General features: G+C 41.0%; 1 protein-coding gene across 1 annotated transcript; it reads right to left on the minus strand.

Annotated features, from left to right (window-relative positions):
* Window positions 1-223: 223 nt before the first annotated feature.
* NSL1 (NSL1 component of MIS12 kinetochore complex) lies at window positions 224-24,803 on the minus strand. The gene is made up of 7 exons (XM_063124038.1): window positions 24,525-24,803; window positions 23,072-23,147; window positions 18,348-18,478; window positions 16,532-16,586; window positions 5,980-6,047; window positions 3,689-4,225; window positions 224-2,745 (listed from the first exon to the last, which is right to left on the minus strand). The coding sequence occupies exons 1-6, from the start codon at window positions 24,711-24,713 to the stop codon at window positions 3,950-3,952; spliced, it is 795 nt and encodes a 264-aa protein (XP_062980108.1). The 5' UTR covers window positions 24,714-24,803; the 3' UTR covers window positions 224-2,745; window positions 3,689-3,949.
* Window positions 24,804-24,812: the final 9 nt, after the last annotated feature.

Raw genomic sequence — 24,812 nt, forward strand, 5'->3', positions numbered from 1 at the left:
TGCAGCTAGAGGCAGATTAACTCAAATAGTAGGGCCTGAAAGTGCATCATTGGTCCAATTAATAGAAATGTTAGAACAATTTTGTGATCATTTTCTCCAGATAATAACTCTCCTGTCTATCTTGAGCTCAGCAGTGTACTATCAAGCCCATATGCATATAAGCCATCCTATTATTAGGTGCCCCCAGAGGAATTCAGCTATATTAAGGAAACAGCCAGACGCCTTCTGATGCAATACCAGTTTATGCCCAAGTTAAAAATAAAAAAGTTCAGTGTTGTGACATTTCAAGTAAAGGGAGGTTTTAAGACTGTTTTTACAACTATGAGTTCAGAGTTATAGGAAACTTATCCAAAAAAACAAATTACACATAGCTAAGAGAGAGAATTTTCTCAATATAATTCACTTTAGAAGTACAATATTAAGACACTGTATGCAGCCACCATGAAAGTTTCCAGGAAATCACTCTATCACTACATTCTTCTGCAAGGCCATTCAGTGTTTATTATATAGCCTGGATTTAGTAAGGTTCCCCTCTTAAGATACAATGCTAGTCCTATCAAAATTGGGACCCCCTAATTTTTTTTTAAAGTTACACAATTCCTTGCCCAAATCAGTCACTGTATTAATTCATCACTCAACTTTCTTCTCCCACCTCCAGCTGTTTTGCCCTCCTAAAAATAATTGTATGCTCTCATTTATATTACAATATCCTAACTGCCTTATCAAAAAGTTGTAGAAGAGTCTCAAGAGGTCACTGCTTCAGCACCTTATGGTTGTAAAACGGCAGCACTCAGTAGCAGTCGTGCTTAAAGCCATCCACATTAAACAAGCCACATTGTCTCTAAGGAAAACTGCAAGGACTCCATGGAATTAGGCTCCATCTTAAAGCTCCATCTTAGGCTCCATTCTGAAATATGTCTGACTGAATTCAGTGGGAATTACTTCCAAGCAGGTATGCTTAAGGATGCAAGATTGAGATTTGAAGAGAAACCAATTCTAGAATTCAAAACAGAAGGGTTACCTAGATTTCAAGATGGGCTTCAAAAAGTTAAAGTATCATTTTATTAAAATTATGGTATCAGAATTTAGAAGATATTATTCCCGGACTTGGAAAGCCATGTTTAGTGCAATCCATTCTCTTCTACTATGTCCACACTCAAAAGAAAATCAATATATTTGATGCTGTATTAAAGGAATCGACAGCTTCTAGACTCATAGGCTAAAGTTCAGAATCATAATGGTTACATGGCAGGGAGGCCCCTGGCTTAAGAAATACTGGCAAGTAGTCATACTGATCATTTTCAAAATGACTGGGTATAGAATAACTATTGGATCCCAATATAGTTTTGTTGGAGTAAAACTCCATCTCTAGCTAGACATGGCGGGGATCTGAAGACCTGTTTTAGCCATGCCCAGTGAGCTTTTCCTACTTTTTCTCACTGATCAGCAGACCCCTACGTTATATAACAAATTGCTTGTGGCGCTGTCCTTTCAAAACGTGATTTCCCATGCAATATTAGGAGATGTGGGCTAGAAACTCAAGCTCATAGCTCCTTTGCATATACAAAATTTCTTGTTCCTTCGTTTGGATCCTAGTTACTGCGTTTTGTATTTATAAAGGCAATTTCTATATGCAAAATATATAATCAAGTCCGACGGCACAGAGTTGTCTCCGCTGTAGTATTTTAGTCATACTTGAATTCTCTTTTGAAAACGATAAATCAGAATTACCATGGGACAATTGATAATTTAATCCAAAATTTGAATATTACTCCATAGGTTTGGTCCTGATGAGTTTGATATATACAACTATGCATTTTACACAGGAAACAAAAGAAATACATATATTCAGTTTGGAAACCCTACTCCATTAATTCATGTTTTTAAGTAAAACTTCAAGAGCAGAATGAAGTGTTTATAGTCTTTTGTCCATTTCCCTCTAATTAAGATGGTTAACTCGAGAAACAGTTTAAAGAAACAAACATTCAAGTTGTTCTAAGGTAAACCAATAACATTTTGCATTTTCAGAAACAATATATTTTCAGTAAGTTGTAATTAGTTTAAAAAAAAAGAGGGGGGAGAAAACAGTATCTGCAAATAGCATTGATTTTATACATTTATAAATAAGGCTCACCAATGTAGTCACAGTATATAAATGCATATACTGTTCCTGAAGTGGTAAGTTCAGGACACTCTTTACATGGGAAGAACTCAGAATGATTTGGTTTTTTTTTTACATTTTATTTCTGGGAGAAAGCACTGGGGACTTTACAGTGGCTTTGTTATCATTTACAAGTATAATTTGAGCAAGTGTTATATCGTAAAACAAGCAAGCACAGAGGCAGGCAGTTCCAAAGCAAATGCAAGTCCTGCATCCCCAATTCCAGAATTGCCTGTTTACAGCTTTCCTTGAACAGATGCTGCCTGAGCAAATGCTTTTCAGGCCCAGTTCTCCACTTTGCAGGTGGATGCAACTCAACGTACATTCCAGTCTGGCTTTAGAAAAACAATACGCTGCCCATCGAGCAAGCAACACCAGTTATTAGTATGTGTTTTAAAAAGAGACCTAGAGGAAGCCATCTCTTCATTTCTCTTAGAACAGAGATAGGGTTGTATCCAATGTTAGTTCTACTTAGAGCAGACCTATTGAAATGAATGGGACTTAAGTTAGACTAATATTTGACACAACCCACAGATCCATATGCAAATTCAAATGAAAAACATCATAGCTTGACATTAAATTTACTAGAACTCTAGCTTTAGAATGTGAACTAAGCTTTTAAAAAACTAATATACAGATTAGTAATCCTAAACTGGCATTCCTGAGGCATACACGGAAGGGTAAATATAATTAAAGAGGGTATTCAAGAGAACATAAAAATATTAATGCCAGACTGTAAGTATGCATCATGGGCACTGTTTAATTAAAAAATGGCATACCATGCAAGCAAAGAACTCCATTACAGTTTCAAATGTAGTTACATATATCCCAGATTGGTTGTCAGGACAAAACTGGATGTTTGGGGGCAGACTCAGGTTTGGATACTCGGGTGGCCACTAAAACATCTAAGCAGCGGTTTGGAAGGAAGATGTTGTGGGCGGGTGAATTCTTAATCCTCCTCCAGATGACACTTTTCTCCTACAGAACCCTTCCCTTATGTGTGCCATGGCTGGGAGAAAAGCCAATCGAGAAGGGAATGCAGGGGGAAAGCAGCAGATAAGGGGAGTATGACGCACCCTCCGTGCCACCCTCCAAATAGCACCCTTCCCCCACTACTTTCTAGCTATTTAGCGACAACCAAACATGTAGTTCAGCTCTCAAATACTTCTGACATTCGCAATGAACCTGTACAACTAAGCAAAACTTCGAAGTAATGCAGACTCCACAAATGCAAACTGTCGCTGTGATCCAGGCAGTCCTTTTACTTGCACGTAAGGGACTGGGCATTTGCACCAGAAATGTTGGCTTTCTTCTTGGAAGCCGCAGGTGCTGCATGTGAGGCCACTTTCGAAGCTGCCCATGGCACAGAGTCTTCTGCCTATTTGGCAACTGAGTAACCAATATCTGCTATGCTAGTGCACAGCTCTCTCTCTCTCTGTGTACTGTGAATCTGCTTTGGAGAATGGATCATTCAGAGATGTTTTATCTTCATAAGCAATTCACAACCTCATCGTTGCTGCAATATACCAAAGTTACAGCAGCCTCAAGTTTCAATGTCAAAGAACAATGCTCAGACTTAATAAAAAGTGTACAATAAGCGTTAGATGTAATATTCAGGGCTATACAATGGGATCTAGCAACAAACTCCATTGGTAACAGATGAGATGTGTTTGGTTATATGGATTCCAGAGCACTACTGATGCTTTTGCAAACAGTCTTCACTTAAGTGCTGTGGACAAGTTCAAACAGAAAGGAAGGCTACACAGCAGTCGTCCCTCCAAAAAACTTTCATGTATCAAGACTATTTTTTCTTTGTTTTAGTGGGTAGAGTTTCTGTGGGGAGCATGATAGTCTCTTTCTTTTTAGTAGAACAGAATTACTAGCAGCAGTTTGTGAGGGGGTGACTTCCACATGTGATGTAAGGTTTTTGACGTCGATTTTATTCTCCGTTTTCACTTCTGAGCCAGAAACAATTTCTTGGTGGAGTTTGCACCGTTCCAAAGTTGGCTGCAGAGACAATGCTTTTGAGAAACCTTCTGCTTTTTCTACGAGGGATGACAGAGACTGGGAGGAGAGAGGTGGTGAGAAGAACAGAAAAGATTAAGTTATTAAATATGAGCTGTAATGTATTGGGAGTACTGCAATTCATCAACTGTCTTAATGGAATCTCAACAAAAGTCACTTTCCAACATTAACTCATATACTACGAATGTCAACATTCTTCACTGGTACTGCAGGCTCAACAGAATGACATTTCCCCCCTAGAGGTATACATAGGTTCAGCTACAGAATTTTTCTCTTGAAGCAACAAACTCTAAGCATTTTATTGGAGGTTGTATATATTCTGTTCCAACTAACATTTAGTGGCAAAACATGAAGCCAAAAAGGGAATTACTTAGTTTCTATATTTTATGAAATGTGTTATCAGTACTGAATCTCCAATACACAGGAGCATATATCTTTTTTTTTTAAAAAAAGCAATATTTTTGAAGGAATAATGACGAAAGCACATATAAAAATTTTGTGATTCAATTGTAAAAATATAAAACTAGTGATTCCCTTATGATAGAGAGGGACCTACGGAATGACATGATTACCTTGGAAGTGAGCCTCTACTCACTCACAAGCCTATTAGGCCAGCACTGAAGATTGGCGAGAGTAAATAATGACCAGCCACGGTTCGCTGTACATTTTGCTTCTTTTAAAATCTATTTTAAAGTGTTTTATTCTGTTTTTATTTTATTTTATCTGGTACACTGCTCCGAAATTTTCAATGGGGAGCTGTTTATAAATATTGTAAATAATAAAAAAAAAACCAAGTTGTTATATCCTCAACTTCTAGGTCAAATACTAAAATCAGCAGGTAGGTCCTGAATAGGACCATGCAGTAGAACAATTAGAAACCAGTCTAGTAAATTAAACAAAGTACAGGCTGTCTCCCTGACACTCAGTGAATATTAAAGTCTTAGGGGAATATCCAATGGGCCGTTGTGCAAGCGTCCCCTCCTGCTGATCCCATTGTGCAAGTGTTCCCTCCGTCTGATTCCATTGTGCAAGTAGGACAAACTGCTTGCATAACGAAGATTTAACACTTTCTTAACCAAAATTAGCTGAAATGCTCATTTCTGGATCAGAACAGCTTGGTGGAGCTCTCTTATGCAAGCTCTGCTGACCTTCCCTGTTCCAGAAACAAGTGTTCCCACTCATTTCTAAATCTCTATTGTACAGGTGGTTCATCTTGGCAGGGATACAATGGAATCGGTGGGAGTGCAGCATCCCATTGGATACTGCCCTTAGGGTGGAATACAATGCTGCATGAACAGACATCCAGTTGTGCAACAGGACTTTCTCTTCTTCTGATGCAGCCCCCTGAAAATCTGCTCTGGGAGGTTTCTCAAACCTCTAGAGCAGAGTTTGAGGGCATGCAGAGGCTTGGAAGGAGAAATTGCCCCCTCTTGGTTCCGCTGACAGAAGTAGTGGAACACCTACATGGATTTCACCCTTATGCCTCAGCTTACTTATGTCAAAAATAAGTAACTATGCCTTTACAAATACAATTGCAGTTTGTTAATATTAAAATTAAATGGACCAAGTTACTTATTTCCTAGGATTTAAGCTTCAGCAGGTGTCCTATGGCTGTGTCTGGAAATAAGTTTAAAAGTTTCTGGCTGATGTGAGCCATTGAGCTGAATCCAGGCTGTTGCTATACCACTGAGTTGAATTCACACTTAGGAGACCACTCAGCGGGACTTAAGTTAGTCATGATTAAGTCCCATTAAGTTCCAATGACTATGGCTGTTTCCTCTTATAGATCTCACCTTAAAGGACTCTCCAATGTGTCTGGATGCAGTTTTTGTTGAAAGCTTCAAGTCTGCCATACAAGAATCTAAAAAACAAACAAACAGATTTTCATATCCTTTCCAAAAGAATAAAGTGAGAAAAAAAGTCAATTTCCCCACTACAAAGTAAAGTAAAAGAAAAAGGGGGATCACAAAAGCACTATCACAGGCAATCTCTACTATGTCAAACCGCCTAAACAGTTTTAAAGTATTTTATTTCACTGGGAAGGCATCCTATGTTTCTGCACTAAGGGATGCTAGTTATCTTCCTAAATTGTTGGATAAACCCGGTCAATTTAAGAGGAAGATCTTCCAAGATAAAGGAGCATACAATTGCTCTGTAGCCCATTATATTTTATTTTACAACCCAATAACTTTGGAAGGCCCCACTCAGAAGACACCTTAAACTATGGCTTTTTCCATGGTGAATAAGGCTTTTTGCTTTATTCACTGTGGTTAAAGCTGTGTTTTAAGATGTCTTCTGAACAGGGTCAAAGAGAAGTTTTATGCAATGACATTCAACACTCCCAAGTCAGAAACAACTTTAATCACCTCTAAAGTACAGAACGTTTCTGAAATATATAAATATTTCTACATGTTGAAATTGTATAAACTCCTCCTCCCCCACATCACATAAGCAAAGAAGCAACGTGATATAGTTGTAGTGATGGACTAGATCAGGGGGATTCAGGTTCAAATCCTTGCTCAGCCATGAAACTCACTATGTGATTTGGATTAGCTCCAATATCACAGTCTAACCTAAGTGGTTATCAGGATGTAACAGACAGAGAGAGAACTAGGTATATAAACCCAGGCTCTTTGGGGAGGAAGGAGTAGATTGAAATATAGGACTTGAATAATTATATAAATAAGAGCAGGCTTGCAAATAGACATGCATTGGGTTGCCTAAGGCGAGTAATCATAATTTCCAGTTGACCAGGCAGGGAAGCTTTACAGACTCCCCGCCCTTTCATCAAGGCTACAAACATTTTACATAATTATATGTGGGCAGGTAGGTTAATAAAAGCTTTTATGGGTTAGACATTGCTGTGAAAATTTCAAGGAAGTGTTGCGTTGCTTTTTTGCTATTACTTTATCCTTTATTTTTGTTTGCTTTTTATTCACTTTTTAAACTAAAAAACCCCACATTTTCTAACTCAAGCTTATAAACTCTCATTAACAGAGATACTTTTTATTTTATGAAACTAGGAAATTTGTTTCCTGAAATCAGATTCATAAGATTTTTTGCCATAAACAGAAAGGATTACATCCAACTGCATGAGTGAGCGTCTTCTCACGCAACAGAAATTTTTCTTCCCCCTGCAGCCCCCAAAGTCTTTCCCTGGAGGTTTCCCCAATCCTACAAAGCAGTTTTGTATGGGGCATGCAGCAGGATGGGGAATCCATTTTACTGACAGATGCTGTTCAGTTGGCAGAGGGACAGCACCTGACCTAACCCAAAGCCGTTTAATTCAGCTCTATTTGGAGTACAAGGCTTAGTTTTTGAAAGGAGAGGATCTTCATTGTGTTATACCAAATTTCCACTTACAATATAATAGAAGTATTTTGCAGATATGATTGTTATTACTACTAGAGATCATTTAAAGTGTACACTGACCATATCTACTATGCATAATGGGCATTGCAGACCTTAACTCAAAGTTTTGCACATAGTATAAGCTTAAACAGAAAGTCAGAGAGTACGTGCTGTGCCACAAAAAGCGTACAACCTTAGCCCCATTTCATATGTTTTAAAACCCCTCTACTTAAAAAAGCAGCCTGATGCTGCTACTGTGTCGATGAAGTTAATGTATGAGCCAAGGTGTCTATGCCAACACCAGTCTTCTGAAAGTCTGATTCACCCAACATCTCTCAGGAAACGGAGGAGAAGTCATGTAAGTAAGTCTCCTGTATTGACCTTTTGTGTTGAGTTGGGTTCTGGTTCTGCCTCCAAGCCATCAATCAGATTATTTTGGTTATCAAGATGAAACAAGCCACTTGTGCAAAAAGATGACACTTTATTGATGGAAAATGGATGCAGAATTTATACATGCAAAGAAAGTTAGTGCCTCCTTCCAGCTAATGAAGCTTTCATAGCTGGGTGTCTACTATGGCCCCCCACAATAGATGGAAGCCATCCATTTGAGCCACAGCAGGTTCTCCAGGCCGGTAGCACGCACAGTTCCTCCTGAAGCGAAGCCAAAACATGAAGCCCATACATTGAATCTTATAGGATCTTCTGCTCAGGAGCTGACAGGCTACATCCCTCCTCCCTCTCAGAAGAAGCAGGGGGGCTCCCTCTCATAGGTTCTCAAAACATCTCAGCTTGAGAAATTAATTGGCCTGGTTAGGAGGGAAAACCTCCCAGCTCATCCAGAGATAAGACTCTATGAGAAAAGGATGATGTAACTATGAGAGGCCCATCCAGGGAATGAGGCCTGCTCTTGTCAGCTAAAGCCTGCTAAAATCTATTCACCGTGTTAGGCTACACAGGTCACTTAGCAGCATTTTGAAACTCTGAAGCCCATATTTCCTGCTCACTAACAAACTCAGTACACCTGGATACATTGCTTCTTCACTGTGGCTGCAGCAATGTGCATTCACTGTGTGAGTGATATAGACAGGAACCAAGGCTAAGAGTGGCCTCCCAACCCACCTGGAATGCAAGTCAGCTCAGCTCATATGGGCCATATTTGTTTGTATCCTGTACTTGCAGTTTTTATGTGGAAAATGTGTTTTACATTCACTGTAAAATATGAACTCACTGACATGTGCTGTACATGTGACAGGGAACTTTGACCTTCCTATCACATGTCCTCTGATAGTTCACAAACCTTCACCTTTCCTTCATACTATGTGCTGTTACTGCTTTAAACTCATTTGCTGCACAAAATGTAAATCAGCACTGACTGACAATATAGTGTCTTTCCCAACTCACAGAATACCCTGGGAGAGCCCTTCTCTGATCAAATATAATAAGATAGCCCTGGATGAGGCACATTCAAGTAGCAGACATCAAGCAATGTGGGGTGGGTGTGGGTGGGGAAGCATCACAACCTCTGAAATGTAGTCATTGCATTGAATCCAGATTGAAGTAGGGCCACCTGAAACCAAGGGGCAAGTTAGTTATGACTAACTTGTCTTATTGATTTCAATGGGTTTAGTTGAAGGATGACTCAACCTGGATCCAACTCATTGAGCAAATTACATTTGCCTTGTCTATTAGGGACACTATAAAAGATCAACAGATTCCATGTAAACCGCCCAGAGAGCTTCGGCTATTGGGCAGTATAAAATATTGGGCGGTATAAAAATGTAATAAATAAATAAATAAATAAATAAACAAACCTCATGGAGTGGGAAACTTTGCAGTTCCCTCTGCAGGCAATATGAAGGCTATGTGCTTGCTGCTTCCTGGACAACAGCCACTTTGTTCAGCAAAAATAAAAATTATAGCCATACAACTGAAATTGCTCTTTGTCACAAGTGCTGAGCCGGGTTTTCCTAGGGTGTGATATTTCTGTTGAGAATTATCCCTTCAACAAGACAGACTCTTTCTTCTAATCAGGAGACAAGATTATTTTGCATAATTACTTCTCTCCCCCCCCCACCCCAGTTTAGCCTTTTTGAGCGAGGCTGGGCACTGCATAGCTCCCTCAGCTGTCAGAAGCAAAAGCAAAACCGTGCAAGTAGTTTCAGGTCGAGTTTTCACTCTTTTGCAATTACAATTAAATTCTTTCCTGTCAACAGAAACTTAGCAAGAGGGGGGAAGATAGTTAAACTCAGAAACAAAAAGTGGAAAGCCCACCCATTGCAAAATGAAAACTCCGAGAAAAGGAAATTATAAAAAGCGAGGGGCGTAAGTTGAAAACATTTTTTAAAATGTTGCTATTATGGTACTAAAAAGAAAATGAAATCCACTAGAAATGACTCTTTATGTACTTTCCCTTACATAAACAAAAAACAAAAAAAACAGCAAACACACAAATATGCCTGAATTGACAGGAAGAAAACATTTCACTCAGGAAAGCACACTAGGAGCAAAAACAAACATACAAAATCAGAGGAGTCAAACTTCCAGCAACTTTCTAGGTGGCTCAATAGGAACTTCATACAAGACATTTGGTACGTGAGAACAGAATACACCTCAAGTTGCTTAAGGGTTCTGATCCCCCACTCAAACGCACAGTGTGTTTCCCATAAGAAGCCCTGACAGGAGGGCCCTAAGTAGTGCAGTGAGGAAATAGGTCACAGTTCCCCACAAGGTCTGAGAAACCAAAACAGCAGCAGTTACTGGAGATGCTTGACAGAGTGGCTCAATGAATCAGGGAGGTTGTCACAGAGCCAAAGGGTTCAAGGCCAGCGCTCATCATCTGACAATTCTCTGCGAACCAATGTTTGAGAGCCAGTATGGTACAGTTCTTTAAACTTATATATAATGTGGGGGAATAATGCCTCCCGGAGCAACTACATGTTCTTACCTCCTTCAGATCCCTCCCCAAACCCACTGGTTTCGTGAAACACAATCCCTTATTTTCCATTAACCTACTGTTTGGGGTTAACCTGTTTGGTGTGGTCTACAGGGATAATCTTAACCTGACCAGACTTCCAGTCCGTGAATTGAATCACATCGAGCGTGTGTACCTGAGTCTAAAGACCAGGGATAGACTGGGGATTCTGTTAGTGTACCGGCCACCCCGCTGCCTAACAGACTCCCTGGCTGAGCTCATGGAACTGGTCTCGGAGCTGGTGTTGGAGTCGCCCAGGCTTTTGGTCCTGGGCGACTTCAACATCCCATTTGAGACCAGTTTGTCAGGTGCAGCTCGGGAGTTCATGGCATCCATGACAAACATGGGCCTATCCCAATTGGTCCCTGGACCCACACATTCAGCAGGTCACACTCTCGATGCTGTTTTCAATTCCGAACAGACAGATCTGTGGGCAGAGGTGATAAATACCTCTGTGTTGTCAGGGACAGATCATTTTCTGGTCAGGGTTAGTATCGCGGCTACTATCCGCCCCTACAGGGGTGGCGGACCTATTAGGATGGTCCGCCCTCGAAGGCTGATGGATCCTCTTGGATTCCAGAAAGCCTTAGAGGGTTCTATGGCTGGTATCGTCGACGATCCTGTTGAAGCCCTGGTTAACAGATGGAATCAAGACCTAACTAGGGTTATTGACACGATTGCCCCCAAACGTCCTCTCCGGCCCATTTCTAACCGGGCACCCTGGTATGCAGAGGAACTCAGGGAGCTGAAGCGGGAAGGACGACGACTAGAGTGCCGATGGTGGAAAACTCAACTTATATACGACACGACATAGAGAACATCTTCGTTCCTATGGGGTGGCAATACATGCAGCGAAGGAAGCTTTCTTCTCTGCCCACAAATTCGCGTCCAACTGAACTGTTCAGGGTGGTGAGGGGTCTAATGCAGACACCTTCTCCCTTGAACCCAACTTTAGAGCCTTCGGTAGTTTGCTGTGATGCCTTTAATGATCATTTCACAGATAAAATCTCTCAGATAAGAGCTGACTTAGACACACTCATTATAGCAGACGCTGACAATGGAGTGTCCAGCAACTTCGCGAGCAGGATTACACTGGATCAGTTTCAGTTGGTGAGTACCAAGGACGTGGACAAGCTGCTTGGAAGAGTGAGGAAGATGACTTGCCCTCTCAATCCCTGTCCTTCTTGGTTGGTTGCCCAGGGAGGAGATGCAGTTAAATTACAACTACAATGTATTATTAATGCATTTCTCAGGAAGAGGAGTTTTCCATTGTGTTTAAAAGAAGCGGTGGTACGGCCACTTCTAAAAAAGCCCTCCCTGGACCCTCTGGATCTTAACAACTATCGACCAGTATCAAATCTTCCATTTCTGGGCAAGGTGATCGAGAGGGCGGTTGCTCACCAACTCCAAGGAGTTTGGATGACACAGATTTTCTAGACCCATTTCAAACTCGCTTTAGAGCAGGATACGGAGTTGAGACCACTATGGTCGCCTTAGTGGATGATCTACGCCTGAGTATTGACAGGGGGAGTGTGTCCCTGCTGGTACTCTTGGACCTCTCAGCAGCTTTTGATACCATTGACCATGGTATCCTTCTGGATCGCCTGAGGGGATTGGGAATCGGGGGCACTGTCCTTCGGTGGTTCTGTTCCTACCTCTTGGGCAGGTTCCAGATGGTGATGCTTGGGGATAGCTGCTCCTCAAAAAAGGAGCTGCTGCGTGGCATACTGCAAGGTGCCATCCTTTCCCCAATGCTATTTAATATTTACATGAAACCGCTGGGAGAGATCATCCGGAGGCATGGGGCGGGGTGCTATCAGTATGCTGATGACACCCAAATATATTTCTCTATGCCTTCGACAACAGCGTCAGCTAAGGATAGTGTGTTTCCTCTGAATGAATGCTTAGAGGCGGTAATGGGCTGGATGCGGAAAAACAAACTGAAGCTGAATCCAGACAAGACAGAGGTGCTCGCTGTCAAAGGCCACAACCTGGGTTTGGAGGTGTGTCAACCAGTTCTGGATGGGGTTACATTCCTCCTGAAAGACTGTGTTCACAGCTTCTGGATCTGTCGCTCCAAATGACAGCCCAGATAGATGCGACGGCCAGGAGTGCCTACTATCAGCTTCGGCTGATATGCCAGCTGCGCCCCTTCCTAGAGTTGGAAGACCTAAAGACGATAGTGCACGCACTGGTAACTTCGAGGCTCGACTTCTGTAATGCGCTCTACATGGGGCTACCTTTGTGCCTAGTCCAGAAACTTCAATTAGTCCAAAATATCGCAGCCAGGCTGGTCACTGGTACACCTAGGGTGACCACATTAAACCAGTTTTAAAATCTCTTCACTGGCTGCCGATTAGTTTCCGGGCAAAGTACAAAGTGTTGGTTATTACCTTTAAAGCCCTACATGGTTTGGGTCCAGGCTACCTGCAGGATCGCCTTCTCCTGTACAATCCGCCACACACACTCAGGTCCTCTGGGAAGAATCCACTTCAGCTAGCAAAAACTAGATTAACAACTGTTACCCAGAGGACCTTTTCCGCTGCTCCCAGACTGTGGAATGGCCTGCTGGAGGAGATTCGTCAACTTGACAGTCTTTTAGAATTTAAATAAGCAATAAAGACTGATCTATTCCAGCAGGCCTATCCAGTGAAATTTTAGAATGTTTTCAGGATGTTTTAATTGTGTATGGTATGTTTTAATCCATTTTTATTTTATATCATGTTTTTATAGTGTATGTTTTATACTTTGAATTGTTTTTGTGAACCGCCCAAGGAGCTTCGGCTATTGGGCAGTATAAAAATGCAATAAATAATAATAATAATAATAATAATAATAATAATAATAACCTGGGCAAATTATTTCTTCTTAGCTTTAGTTTTCCATCTATAAAGTAGGACCAGTAGTGATAAGAGCTGCAGCAATTTATGAATTGCAAACCCCTTTTATTTATGATCGACCGGCCGCTTGCAAGCTTTCCAAAAGCATTGGGCTGCCTGAATTTGAAGACAGAGATCTGGGCTATCTGAACTGATCTGGCTAAGCAATTCTTCTAAGACAGAATCAGACAGGGAAACTGCTACATGATAGTATGTTAAAGGTACTTGATATTTAGTAGCTGAGTTATTTACACAGCTTCCAAAACACAGGGAAATGAAAAAAGGAAATGAAAGGTAGTGAGTAATCTAAATCTCTTTGGTTTCTGGCCACTATAGTTACTAAACAGGGATACGTGAACATCCCAGACACTGTGCAAATACACACATTTAACATAGCACACAAATCTGTGTGATACTTTGGTCAGCAATTTGTTTTTTTCTCAGTTTGGAAACACAATTAAGAAGCACTTACTGTTGGGCAATGACTGTGAGACGCTGAAAGAGACTCCAGTTTGTTATGTATTTATAGGGGTTTTTTCTGTTTCCAAAGTTATTTACATTCCTTAGAATATTCATTTTTTGCAACACCTGTTGAACTTAGTAATTACTATTCACTATTTCTGCTGAGTGTCACTTGCCCCAAGTCACCCCATGAGTCCATGGATGGGAGTTGAAGAGAACTGCTCAAAGCACTGGATCTCACTTGCTCAAACGTGACCAAAGCCACATACAAGGAAGAACTGTTTGCTCCAGAGGAAGCAGCAGCTCTTCCACATTAGGGGAAATGTTGCCTGAGATCAAGTCAAACGTGACAGCAAGACTTTATAATCTGTGCAACTAAGGTCTGTTAAGCATACGGCGGGACCATAGCTCAGTAGTAGCATACATGTTATTTGTTTATTTTTCAAATTTATATAATGCTTTCCACAAAAGCTGTGAACATAAAATACAATAGCATAAAAAAAACACAATATACATTAATCAAGAATAAAACCCATGCTTTATTGTATGCTACAAATCCTAACTGGCTGGCTCACATTTCAGGGAAAGCCTGTGTAAAGAGATGGATTTGAAGATGTCTGGATGTCGGAACTGTAGGGGCCTGGCCAGGATCAATTGGTAAAGTGTTCCAGAGGGTGGGTGCTGCAACACTAAATGCTATACTGCGAGTACTCTTGAGGCGAACGTCGGGAGCAAGTGGCCCCATCAGAAGTGCACCGTCTAATGATTGCTGAGATCAGGCAGGGACATAAGGGGTGAGGTGGGCCCTAAGGTAACCTGGTCCCAAGTTGTTTAGGGCTTTATACATTAACAATACCTTGAATTTGGCTCGGTAGCTTATTGGCAGCCTTTTAGCAAGGGTGTAGCTTGCTGTCAGAAGGAGCCCAGTTAGCAGCCACATTGCTGCATTCTGCACCAGCTACAGTTCTGGATCAATCCCAAAGGTAACCCCACATAAAGCGCATTACAATAACCCAATCTGAAGGTTACCAATGTTTGTACTGCAATGCCTATGGCGAAGCTGTCATGGTCCAAGTGTGGCCATAACTGGATGTACCAATCAAAGCTGATAACAAACACTTCTAATCACTGAAGCCACCTGACCCTCAAGTGACAAAGACAAATACAGGAGCAGTTCCAAACTACGCACCTGTTCCTTTGGGAGGGAGTGTAACCTCATCCAAAACAACAATGGAGCTATTTCCCATTTTGGTGACCCACCTACCCACTGTGTTTCTGCTGTTGTGCTTTGCATACAGAAGGTCCTTAGCTCAAGTTAAAGAGGGACAGGTAGGAGGTGATGGGGAAAGACCTCTGCCTGAGACCCCAGGGACTGACAGAGCAGGTAATACTGATCTAGAACAGGGGTGTCGGACCACTTGAACCCCAAGGGCCAAATTCAATTTCTGAGAAGTTCTTGGGAGCTGCATTCCAGTGATGAGCAGAGTAGGAGGCAAAAGGGGAGGGATAAAAATACCAGCATATTTTAGCTTAAAGTTCTTACTGCTGGTAACTGAGGCCTAATCTACACATTGAGGCCTTCTGGAATGGGGGTGGGGCGAGGGTGGGGAGGATCTTGGGCTTTCCAGCTTCCAGGATCATCCCCCAGGGTCCAAACACCATAATGTCGTCCCAGAACTGAAGAGGGATGTTCCAGTGGGCTGGGTTTTTTTGGGTTTTGTAAAGAGGAGACGTTGGACAATTGCACAGGCATGATCCTGCGCCAAAAGTAAGTATATATATTTTTTAAAAAACCACACACGGAAATCTCAGCGACAGAAACCACCGAGAGCTATCCCTAGGATGGTGAAAATGCTCTCTCCTCACTCCCGATGGGCATGGAGTTCCCCCGCACAGCTCTATGCCTGGTTGCTCAGCCCTGCTACTCGTGGGGAGGAGGGATGACCTGGGAGCAAGTGGCACACCGCCCTCGGATCTTGGGGTTGCCCCAACACCGTGGGAAAAATCGGGATAAGTGCAGTGCCATTTATCCCAGGACACTGGTTGACCCCTGGATCACCTGTGCCATTTGGACGCACAGGGATGATCTCAAGCTGACCCTGGGATAAATGGCTGGTGTAGACACGGCCTAAGCCTAGGAGAGGCACTTCAACTTTTCTGAATGGGAAAAAACATGCAAAAGCCAGGAAACCACCAGATGATTGGTAGGTGGGGCCAGGGAAAGGGACATGGCCATTTGGGGAACATCAGAGGGCCAGATTGGGATCCCAGGTGGGTCAGATTTGGTTTGCGGGCCCAAGGTTCAACCTTTTCTTTAAAGACTTTTAAACACTTATTATGGCATAAGCTTCTGTGAGCTAGCATGCACAACATCAGATGCATGAGGTGTTATCCTAAACTGCATAGAGAAAAAAATATCTCTATACCCATGTGTACATATGCCTGCCTACTTGGAAAACACTTCTGATGATGTATATTCTAGCTCATGAAAGCTTGTGCCATAATAAGTGGTTTAAAGTCTTTAAGGTGACACAAGACTGTTTTTGCATCAACATATTAACACAGCTACCCCTCTGAAACAGAGCAGATTATGGTCTGTTTTAACATACGACTGTCATGCGCTATGAAAATAATAATGCAATCAAAGATGTTTATAATGGATTGTTTCAGATAAGTAGTTACCTTGAGAAGGTTTTGCTTTTATCTCTTCAGGATTCACAACAGGTTGATAGCAGCCCTACATAAATAAAAATATGTTTAAACTCTCTTAGTACAAGTACTTAGTACAAAAGCTTTCTTCATGTTTTTATGATGTTTACAGTGAGACAAAATTCATAGCTGAGAATGCCTGGTGTTCTCAGTAATGAATAGGGAAATCGGGTTCAGTAAGACAGATATGCAAAATTATTATTTATTATATATTTAATAGCAATATTTTCATATTGCTTCTTGTTTGCAAAAATCCTGAAGTAGTTTACAAAAGAACACAATAAATATAATACAGTAAATAGTACCATGTTAGAGACTGATTTAAAGGCAGCTCATGGCTGGGGGAAAGACAAAGTAAAAATATATATTTTCAATAAATGCCTAGAACATGTCAGCACGGTTGTCTAGCACCGAGGGGGCAGGTGCCACCACAGAAAAGGCCCATCCCTATATCACCACGAAATGGAAACCGTCAGGCCATAGCACAGACAACAGGGTTCCCCTAAAGATCATAGTGGCCTGGGAGTTTGATATGCAGTCATATCCAGTAGTTCTGATATTTGGAACAGTTAAAGTTCTTCCCTGCTCTCTTATCCCATTTTATCTGACTATCTAAATATTGCCACAACAAAAAAACAAAACAAAAAACCCTTCAAATGCTAATCTGAATTTATCAAATTATTACATTATCAATTTAGAAGAATATCTAAACAGTGCCCTCTGTTGCATGGCCAAGGAAATGGAGGTATTTTCAAAGTCTTTTAGAAGAGGACATCAGACCATAGTATCTACTAACTAGACATTACAAGAGACAGCTGCCTCGACTCCATGTCTCTAGCCATCTCTTCCTGGTAATGTTTTACATGAGGTGTAACATTTGATGCCATTGTGTTAAATGCCTCAGATAACAGTCAGGCAATGACAGCGGGTTTCACATCATGATGATGTATAAAATTAGATATTACTGTGAAGAGAGTAATGTCGCCTCTCACATAAGATTATTGTGAGCATAAACCCACAATCCCTCATTTGTCACTCTGAACTTGCTGAAGGAAGGGTGTGATAATAAAATCAATACTGCTTTCCAAATAATTGTTCATTCAAACATCTTAAATCAACATTTATACCAGATGTGGAAGGCATTGTCTAGGGCTGTAGGTTATGATATTAACAGATATTTACTAATGGGAATTTTCACTTTAAGAATACTCAAATTCCCTCCTAGGAATCTATCTACCCAAGGAAAGGATGCTGGCTGAGATCAACGGCTACACAGGGAAAGCAGCAGTTACCTGCTCCTCTTTCCTCTTCACTTACTTCTTCCCTTCCCCAGCTCTGCTTCCTTCACAAAGTACATGGCTTCTGAAAAGACACGCTCTTCTCAGATCCATAGATACAAATTCACCTCTCTCTCTTTACAAGGATAGGTACCAGTATAAGGTCCTTGTAAGTGATCAGCTAAGGATGCACAGTTGCACACCTGCCCTGCATCATGTTCATCAAGGACAAGCTTTAGTGTTCAAAACCACTTCACATTCATCTTAGTAATACTTGTAAGAGGTTACAGAGTGTGGCTTGAACTAGGGTACTTAGCAAGTTCATGGCCAAGTTAAAATTTGAATGGGGGATTCATAGCTGATATACTACAGCAGCAACTTAGTAGTAAAACTCAGATTCTGACACTTTCAAACATCTGCTGACCTAGCCATAAGAAAAATGATTCCTAATCTAGTTTTCTCTTGAAGTACACATAACTTTCCCCAACGAACTAAGTATTAGGGTTACTCACCAACAATTCTTGCTGTTTTTTAATGGCTCTGACAACATTCATTTGTATTTTTCTGGGATACTGATTACGTTTGGAAGCCACCTCCACTATTAACTCATCAAGTTGATCTTCAAGGAGTTTGATGTCTGTATCTAAATCCCAAGAAAAATATGAAAATGAAATATATGAAAACAGACTGTGTGAAATTATGCAATACCTCTGCAAGAAATGTGAGCTTCCCTCCAGAAAGCCTGTGAGCCACGTGGTCTAGGCACTCTAAAAATTGCACGGATGAAATGTGTATTGCCACCCCACTCAGAGAAAAGACACACGTTCAACTTCAGTAATCAAGTAAGAACTAAAAATGGGAAGATGCATGTACTCCATTCCCCCTTGATCAGGGATATGTGGAACAATGAAGACATACCAGATATTAAGTATTCATCAAGTATACTGAACTGGGCAACTTGTGAACTATAGCTAAAACGGCACATCAACTGCTACAATCCTATTAACCATTAATCATGGCAGCAGGGAATGGAGCACCAGGCCATTCTGAATGGAAGATTGCACCTGATCAGAAAACAGCTTGAAAGAGGTGCCATCAACTTACCTGCATAAAAACACCTCCCAAACTACTGTCAGCAGATTTTTTTTATCCATTGTTACCAAGTGAGAAAATAAGGTGAACTTACAGCTGAACACCCAGAGTGACTACATTTCAGACAGTCTTTTATTAGCTGTACGTCCATTGTAAAAACAAAACATTTAACTGATGACATTCAAACTGTTTACAAAATTATTGCCTAAAGACATAGATTTCAGCCAAGCTTCTTAGTAAGTAATCCATTTAACTCAAACATGGAAACACGAAGAGCCTTATGGCACCTAAAAGACTAATAAATTTAAACTACGAATGTTTGTGCCATAATACATTTGTTAACCCCTCAGGTACCACAAGACTTTTTGTTGGTTTCATTCAACAAACTAACACAGGTATCCCCCTTGAAGTAAAGGTATTGGTACTGGCAATGATGTATTTTGAGCAGCCTCTACTGGACAAGCACGGTAACTTCTCTAAAAAACAACCCCAAGGAGTTGTGGTTTTTCAAGACTTACAGAGACACCAAATACAGTAGCAACAAGCTTTGAAAACATCTAAGAGCAGAAACCAACATAATTCAATAAACATTTTAGTCTACATTTGTTAGGGTGCATCTTTCGATATTCAAGAACTGCACTAAAAATTACATACTTTCCCCAAGGATGTTCAGATTAATAAGATAAAAAGATACTTCTAAAATATATTTGTACCATTTTACCTCAACATAAAAACACGGGCCCTAATATCCATATGTTTCGGTGATTCAGGGAGCAACCCTATGGCGATGGCCACAAGCCTCTGGACTCGGAGGTTTATGGTCATCCAAATGCAGAGCGGGAGGAACGGTGGAGGTGGTCTTCGCCTTCGTGTCCTCCCACTCTGTATTCCAGCTGGACAGGCAAAAAGCCCGTCTAGCTGAGGAAGCAGGAGGATTTCTTATAAGCCAGCCTACCCAGTCCCTTCCCCTCCCCTCTCACAGGAACACCCCCCCTCCCTTTACCTTCCCTTCGAGGTCACTTTTGCGACCTCGGGGAGACAGCCAACACTGTTCTCTCCACACCAGCTGGAAGTGGGAGGGGGGCAGGGAGCTCAGACTTCTGGGCCGGAGGAATACAGATTAACCTATCCCTTTCTGAAACCGGGGGTGGTGGTGGTGGTGGTGGTGGTGGGAATAGAAAATTTTGGGAAAATGGAAAAATAAACCATACTTATTCTTTTGTACCCTTTACAGATCTAAAGTCACTTCATTGCTTTAAGGCAGCCTTACTCAACCTGATGCCCTCCAGATTTCAGCTCCCATTAGCCTCAGGCTGCATAGTCAATGGTCAGGAACGCTGGGCACCATAATCCAGAAAGTCTGGAGGGCACCAGGCTGGAGAGGGCTGCTTTAGGACGATAATGCAGCTTTTCTGTTTCTAAAGTTATTTTATGTATAACTTCATTTGTTCATAAAATTATCATTATATTTTAAAACCTTTAAAAGTAAGCTCAATTAGTAAACTTGTCTGAACAGATTAGAACTACATTGTGACTGCTAGTGCATCAAAAACACAAGACTCTATAGAACAAAACCCAAACTATCAAGAGTGCACAATATTTTTCAGCTAAAGATCAATGCAAACTGACATATATTAGTAGTCCCACAAACATATATTATTCTTCAGAGTATGAAGACCACATGAATAATACAGACATACTATTTTCCAAGTTCATTCTATTTTATGGGAAGTTCATCCAAGTCTTGATTCCTCATTCAAATTTCAAGCTGTTCATTTCTCAGTATTTACTTTTGTGAGTGGCTTAAGTCTTAAAGAATAGAAACATTACCCAAACCAAGAGTTCAAATGTCAACTTCCTGTAGTAAAAAATAATAATCTAAAATGAGATAAAATGTCACTGCTGTATGGTTTTTTGAATATCATTTTTTTTAAAAAAAAGAACAGAAAGAAACATTCAACCATCAAAAAATTTGAAAATGGTGAAACATAGTTACAAGGTATAGGAAAATAAACTAAATCATATAAAACGTAATACAAGCTTATTTGGTGATATAATCATGAAATAGCCAAGATTTTTTTTAAAAAAAAAGTATGATCAGTAATATTTCTTTTACTCCCTGCTTAGCATCTGATCTCTGAGTTCAGTATTTGCCATGCATCAAACAGCTCATCTTCAAAGGTGCAAAGGAATCTTAATTCATTATTAATCTGCAGGTATTGAGTTGAAGTGGCAATAGTTTCAGACTAAGATCACAAACCTATGCATGCTTAGACAGAAAAAGCTGCTACAACTTCCAGCATTCCCCATCTAGCCATGATCTACAAAGGATCATGCCCTAACTGAATGTGTAACAAATGTATTTCACCTTGTGATGTTTTACTAAGGGAGTTACATTTTTGGAGTAGGATGTCACAATATCAATATCTCTACATTGCATGTTTCAGAATATAAAATTTCCTTGAAAAGCCTCATTTTGCTTACCTTTGTTTAAATTTTCATCTCACTAAACAATAATTACATAGCTCTCATCCAAAAAAAAAACCTATGTAGAATAAAAACTTTACAGTCCGAGAACCTTCCTAAAATAAAACTGCAGTATTGAAGCTATTATGCATTAAGACTTACAGGGTCAACAGAAATCAACAGAAACTATCTAGAGCTTGGAAATCACACCTTTATTGTTCAAACATTGATGTTCAAACATTATTCATTCATACCATTCCCCCCCACCCCGAACTAAAGTCTTACACATAATTAATTGTTCTCTGTATTTACTTTACAGAACCAGCAGGTGGCGTGCATGTAATTGCTTCAATTGTTTAAAAACATTTATCCTATTCTGACAGTGGTTCCCTTCCAGATCATTAAGACGTGAGAATCTAGGGTTTTTAACTTACTAAAGTTTCTGATAATGGCACCCAGTCCTTTATATGGGATTACATTGTATATAACCCAAATCACAAATTGGTCAAGGCTCAGTACTTGAATTTAAGTCAGTTTAGTCCATATTAACATTACTGGAACTAAGCATGTAATCCTAGACAGACTTCCTTAACAGTTAAATTCTGGGATGGCAAGAGCTGGAAGCAACAACCTATTGTTCCAAATAACTGTATTTAAGACTGAAGCAAAAGAATCACCAAAGAATCCCAGCTGGAAGGGATACTGATTTGTACACCTTTCTACAACACCTGGCCCCAAGACACCCTACATTTTTAAAGCATCTCTGACATATGTTTACAATATACAACTGTAAATGCATTCCAACACCCTTCCAAGCTAATGCTGAAACCTCTTTCTTCACAGGATGCTAGGAAGCTGCTTTATATCAGGTCAGACTATTTGTCCATATAGCCTAGTATTGTCTGTCTGGCAGTGGCTCTTCAGAGGTCTTTCCCATCACCTCCTACCTGGTCCTTTTAACTAGAGATGCCAGGGACAGAATCTGGGACCTTTCACAAAGCATGCCCTCTGCTAAGTTATGGTCCTCTCCACTTACTATAGAAGTTTTCCCCAGAACACTTCTATACTAGGAGATCAGTCAAGTTGTTTCTATGCCAGAGTAATACTGCAGGGGTGGTCCTACAGTAGGAACCAAGTAATTTTGTTCAGATATACAGAAATTCACAAAGGACCGACTCAAATATAGCTACAAACTTGGAAATTAAACGACGAACCCTAGCCAATGGGCTAAGCAATCACTTCTAAGGGAGGATAAAGCTACTAGTCACAATTACTATTTATCTTCAGGCTCAGAGGCAGTATCTCCCTGACAACCAACTGAAAGGGAACGTAAATAGGAAATGCTATTGTGCTCATGTCTGGCTGTAGGCTTCCCATAGGCATCTGGTTGGCCACTGTGGGAACAGAATGCTGGACCAGATAAGCCTGTGGTCTGATTCAGCATGCTCTTATGTTCTTAGTGTTTATTGTGGGTAGGAGAGAAAACAGGACTAAGCACGTCCAACAATCACCTATGAGAACTTCAGTGTGTCAAAATCTGATCTAGAATACATTCAGTATTGGACAGTCTCATTAAAAGACATGTAGTTGCACACTGATAATACTTGTTATCAGTGGGCAAAATAATAAAAGCTTGAAAAAGCACAAAATAAGAAATTATATTCAAAAATTCACATACCATTTTGAAGATCATCTGACTCTCCCCACAGCTGTCCATTAATAGTGACATTCTCTTGTACAGCATTTTCAAAGTTCTGTAGTAAATGTATTGAACAAGACTCTTTAAAATGCCTCCCTCTACCAGTCAAATAGAACATAAGAAATCACTTTAACTATCTTCAATCTGTCACCCCTCTTTTTATATCTCTGTGTAGAAAAAGTAGCGAACAATGGAGAAGAACAGGTTCACAAAACCTTAGAGGTATGCCAAAAAAATGTATTAGAAATGATTGAGCTAAATTTGTGGCCATATTGCTATTTCCCAGATGTCCAATGCATGCCAATATTTTAACCAGACATTGGCAGAGGCCCTTCAACAGTATGCCAATAGTGACATAGTAGAATGCCATCACACACTGATAAACAGGGCTCTGGCTGGGCACCCCCCTTTATAACCACTCAGCAGAAATGCCTAGATATTTTGAAGCCAGAGGCAAAAAAGCCAAATGTGCTCCTATGCTGGTAAAAATATTTTTTGAATTAATTAATTTTTTTTACATAAAAGCCAGTCCCTAACATTCCATCACACGTTAATGTGATGAAGCTGAACACATGATGGGTCTGCAAATGGGAAGGTTTGTAATATAACATGAATAACATGAATGAACTTTAAACATTTAGAAAAAGTACTTCATAAATAGAATTATACAGCGATGATCAAGGATACCACTTTTTGTGGGCTATACACCTGAGCCATGAATAATTCACAGGAGCACCTTTCCCTAGCACAAAAACAATTATTTATGTAGCTGAACCTATGAATAACACTGCTGGTAATAACTTTTAAATCCCTTAATGACCAGAGTACCTAAATTTCCCCCCAACTGGTGCTTTAAGATCAGCATCAGAGGTCCCAATTTCTGACCTATCTGCAATAGAAATTTGATAGGTACCAGGGACAGCACCTTTTCCACTGTGATGCCACAACTGTAAACTCCCCTCTGGAGTGGTCTGACAAGCTTCTCATCATTCATATATGTATGTATGTATGTGTATGTATGTATAATATATGTTGGACATATACCTTCTGCTTAATTGTGTTTATACTGTTTTAATGTTGTCCATTATTTATGGTTAAGATGGAAGGTTTTAGGTTGCCTTTGCAGAAAAGCGAACCATAAATTAAAAATACATTTTTGTGTGTGCCTGCCCTGCTTCGCCAAAGGCATAGAGACCCTGTGGGAAGACGTGGCGATGATAACCCCAGCTTTAGAGAACAAGCCCCCACGAGCAGTTTTTAATCACTTGATCTGACGGCGTTATTCTTAACGAGAGGAGCCTTAAATCGAAACACGCGCTAAAAAACGGAGCTCGGGTCCCAAAGGATTGCGGGAGAGACGGGGTGACTTGTCTGCCTGCCAGCCCGCCCGCCCACCGCCCAGCCCAGCCCAGCCCAGCCCAGCCGCTCTTACCCAGACCGCGTCGTCGAGAGCCTGTTCCAAGCTCTCGGCCTCCACCGGCTGCCCGGCCCCGAGCTTGCGTACGAAAGACACGCAGTGGCCCAGCAGCTCGCCAGTCCAGAGGCGCGAGCGGCACTGCACCCAGGGCTCGCGGGGCGGAGGGGAAGAAGAACTGGCGGGCGCCGAAAGGAGCGCTTCCATCTCGGCGACCGTTTCCCGCTCACTCAAAACCGTCCCCTGGCACGACCCACCCGCCTTCCCCGCAACCCGGAAGCGGAAATAAGCCGAGCCGCGTTTCAC

This window comes from Elgaria multicarinata, chromosome 4, assembly GCF_023053635.1.
Source record: "Elgaria multicarinata webbii isolate HBS135686 ecotype San Diego chromosome 4, rElgMul1.1.pri, whole genome shotgun sequence".
NCBI lineage: Eukaryota > Metazoa > Chordata > Lepidosauria > Squamata > Anguidae > Elgaria > Elgaria multicarinata.

Excerpts from the sequence above, each read along its gene's own strand:
- NSL1 (XM_063124038.1), bottom strand. The coding sequence starts at position 24,713 with ATGGAAGCGCTCCTTTCGGCGCCCGCCAGTTCTTCTTCCCCTCCGCCC. Across the intron at positions 23,148-24,524 it reads CTCTCGACGACGCGGTCTGG|AACTTTGAAAATGCTGTACA; the intron begins GTAAGAGCGGCT and ends CATTTACTACAG. Across the intron at positions 6,048-16,531 it reads AAAAGCAAAACCTTCTCAAG|ATTCTTGTATGGCAGACTTG; the intron begins GTAACTACTTAT and ends TTTGTTTTTTAG.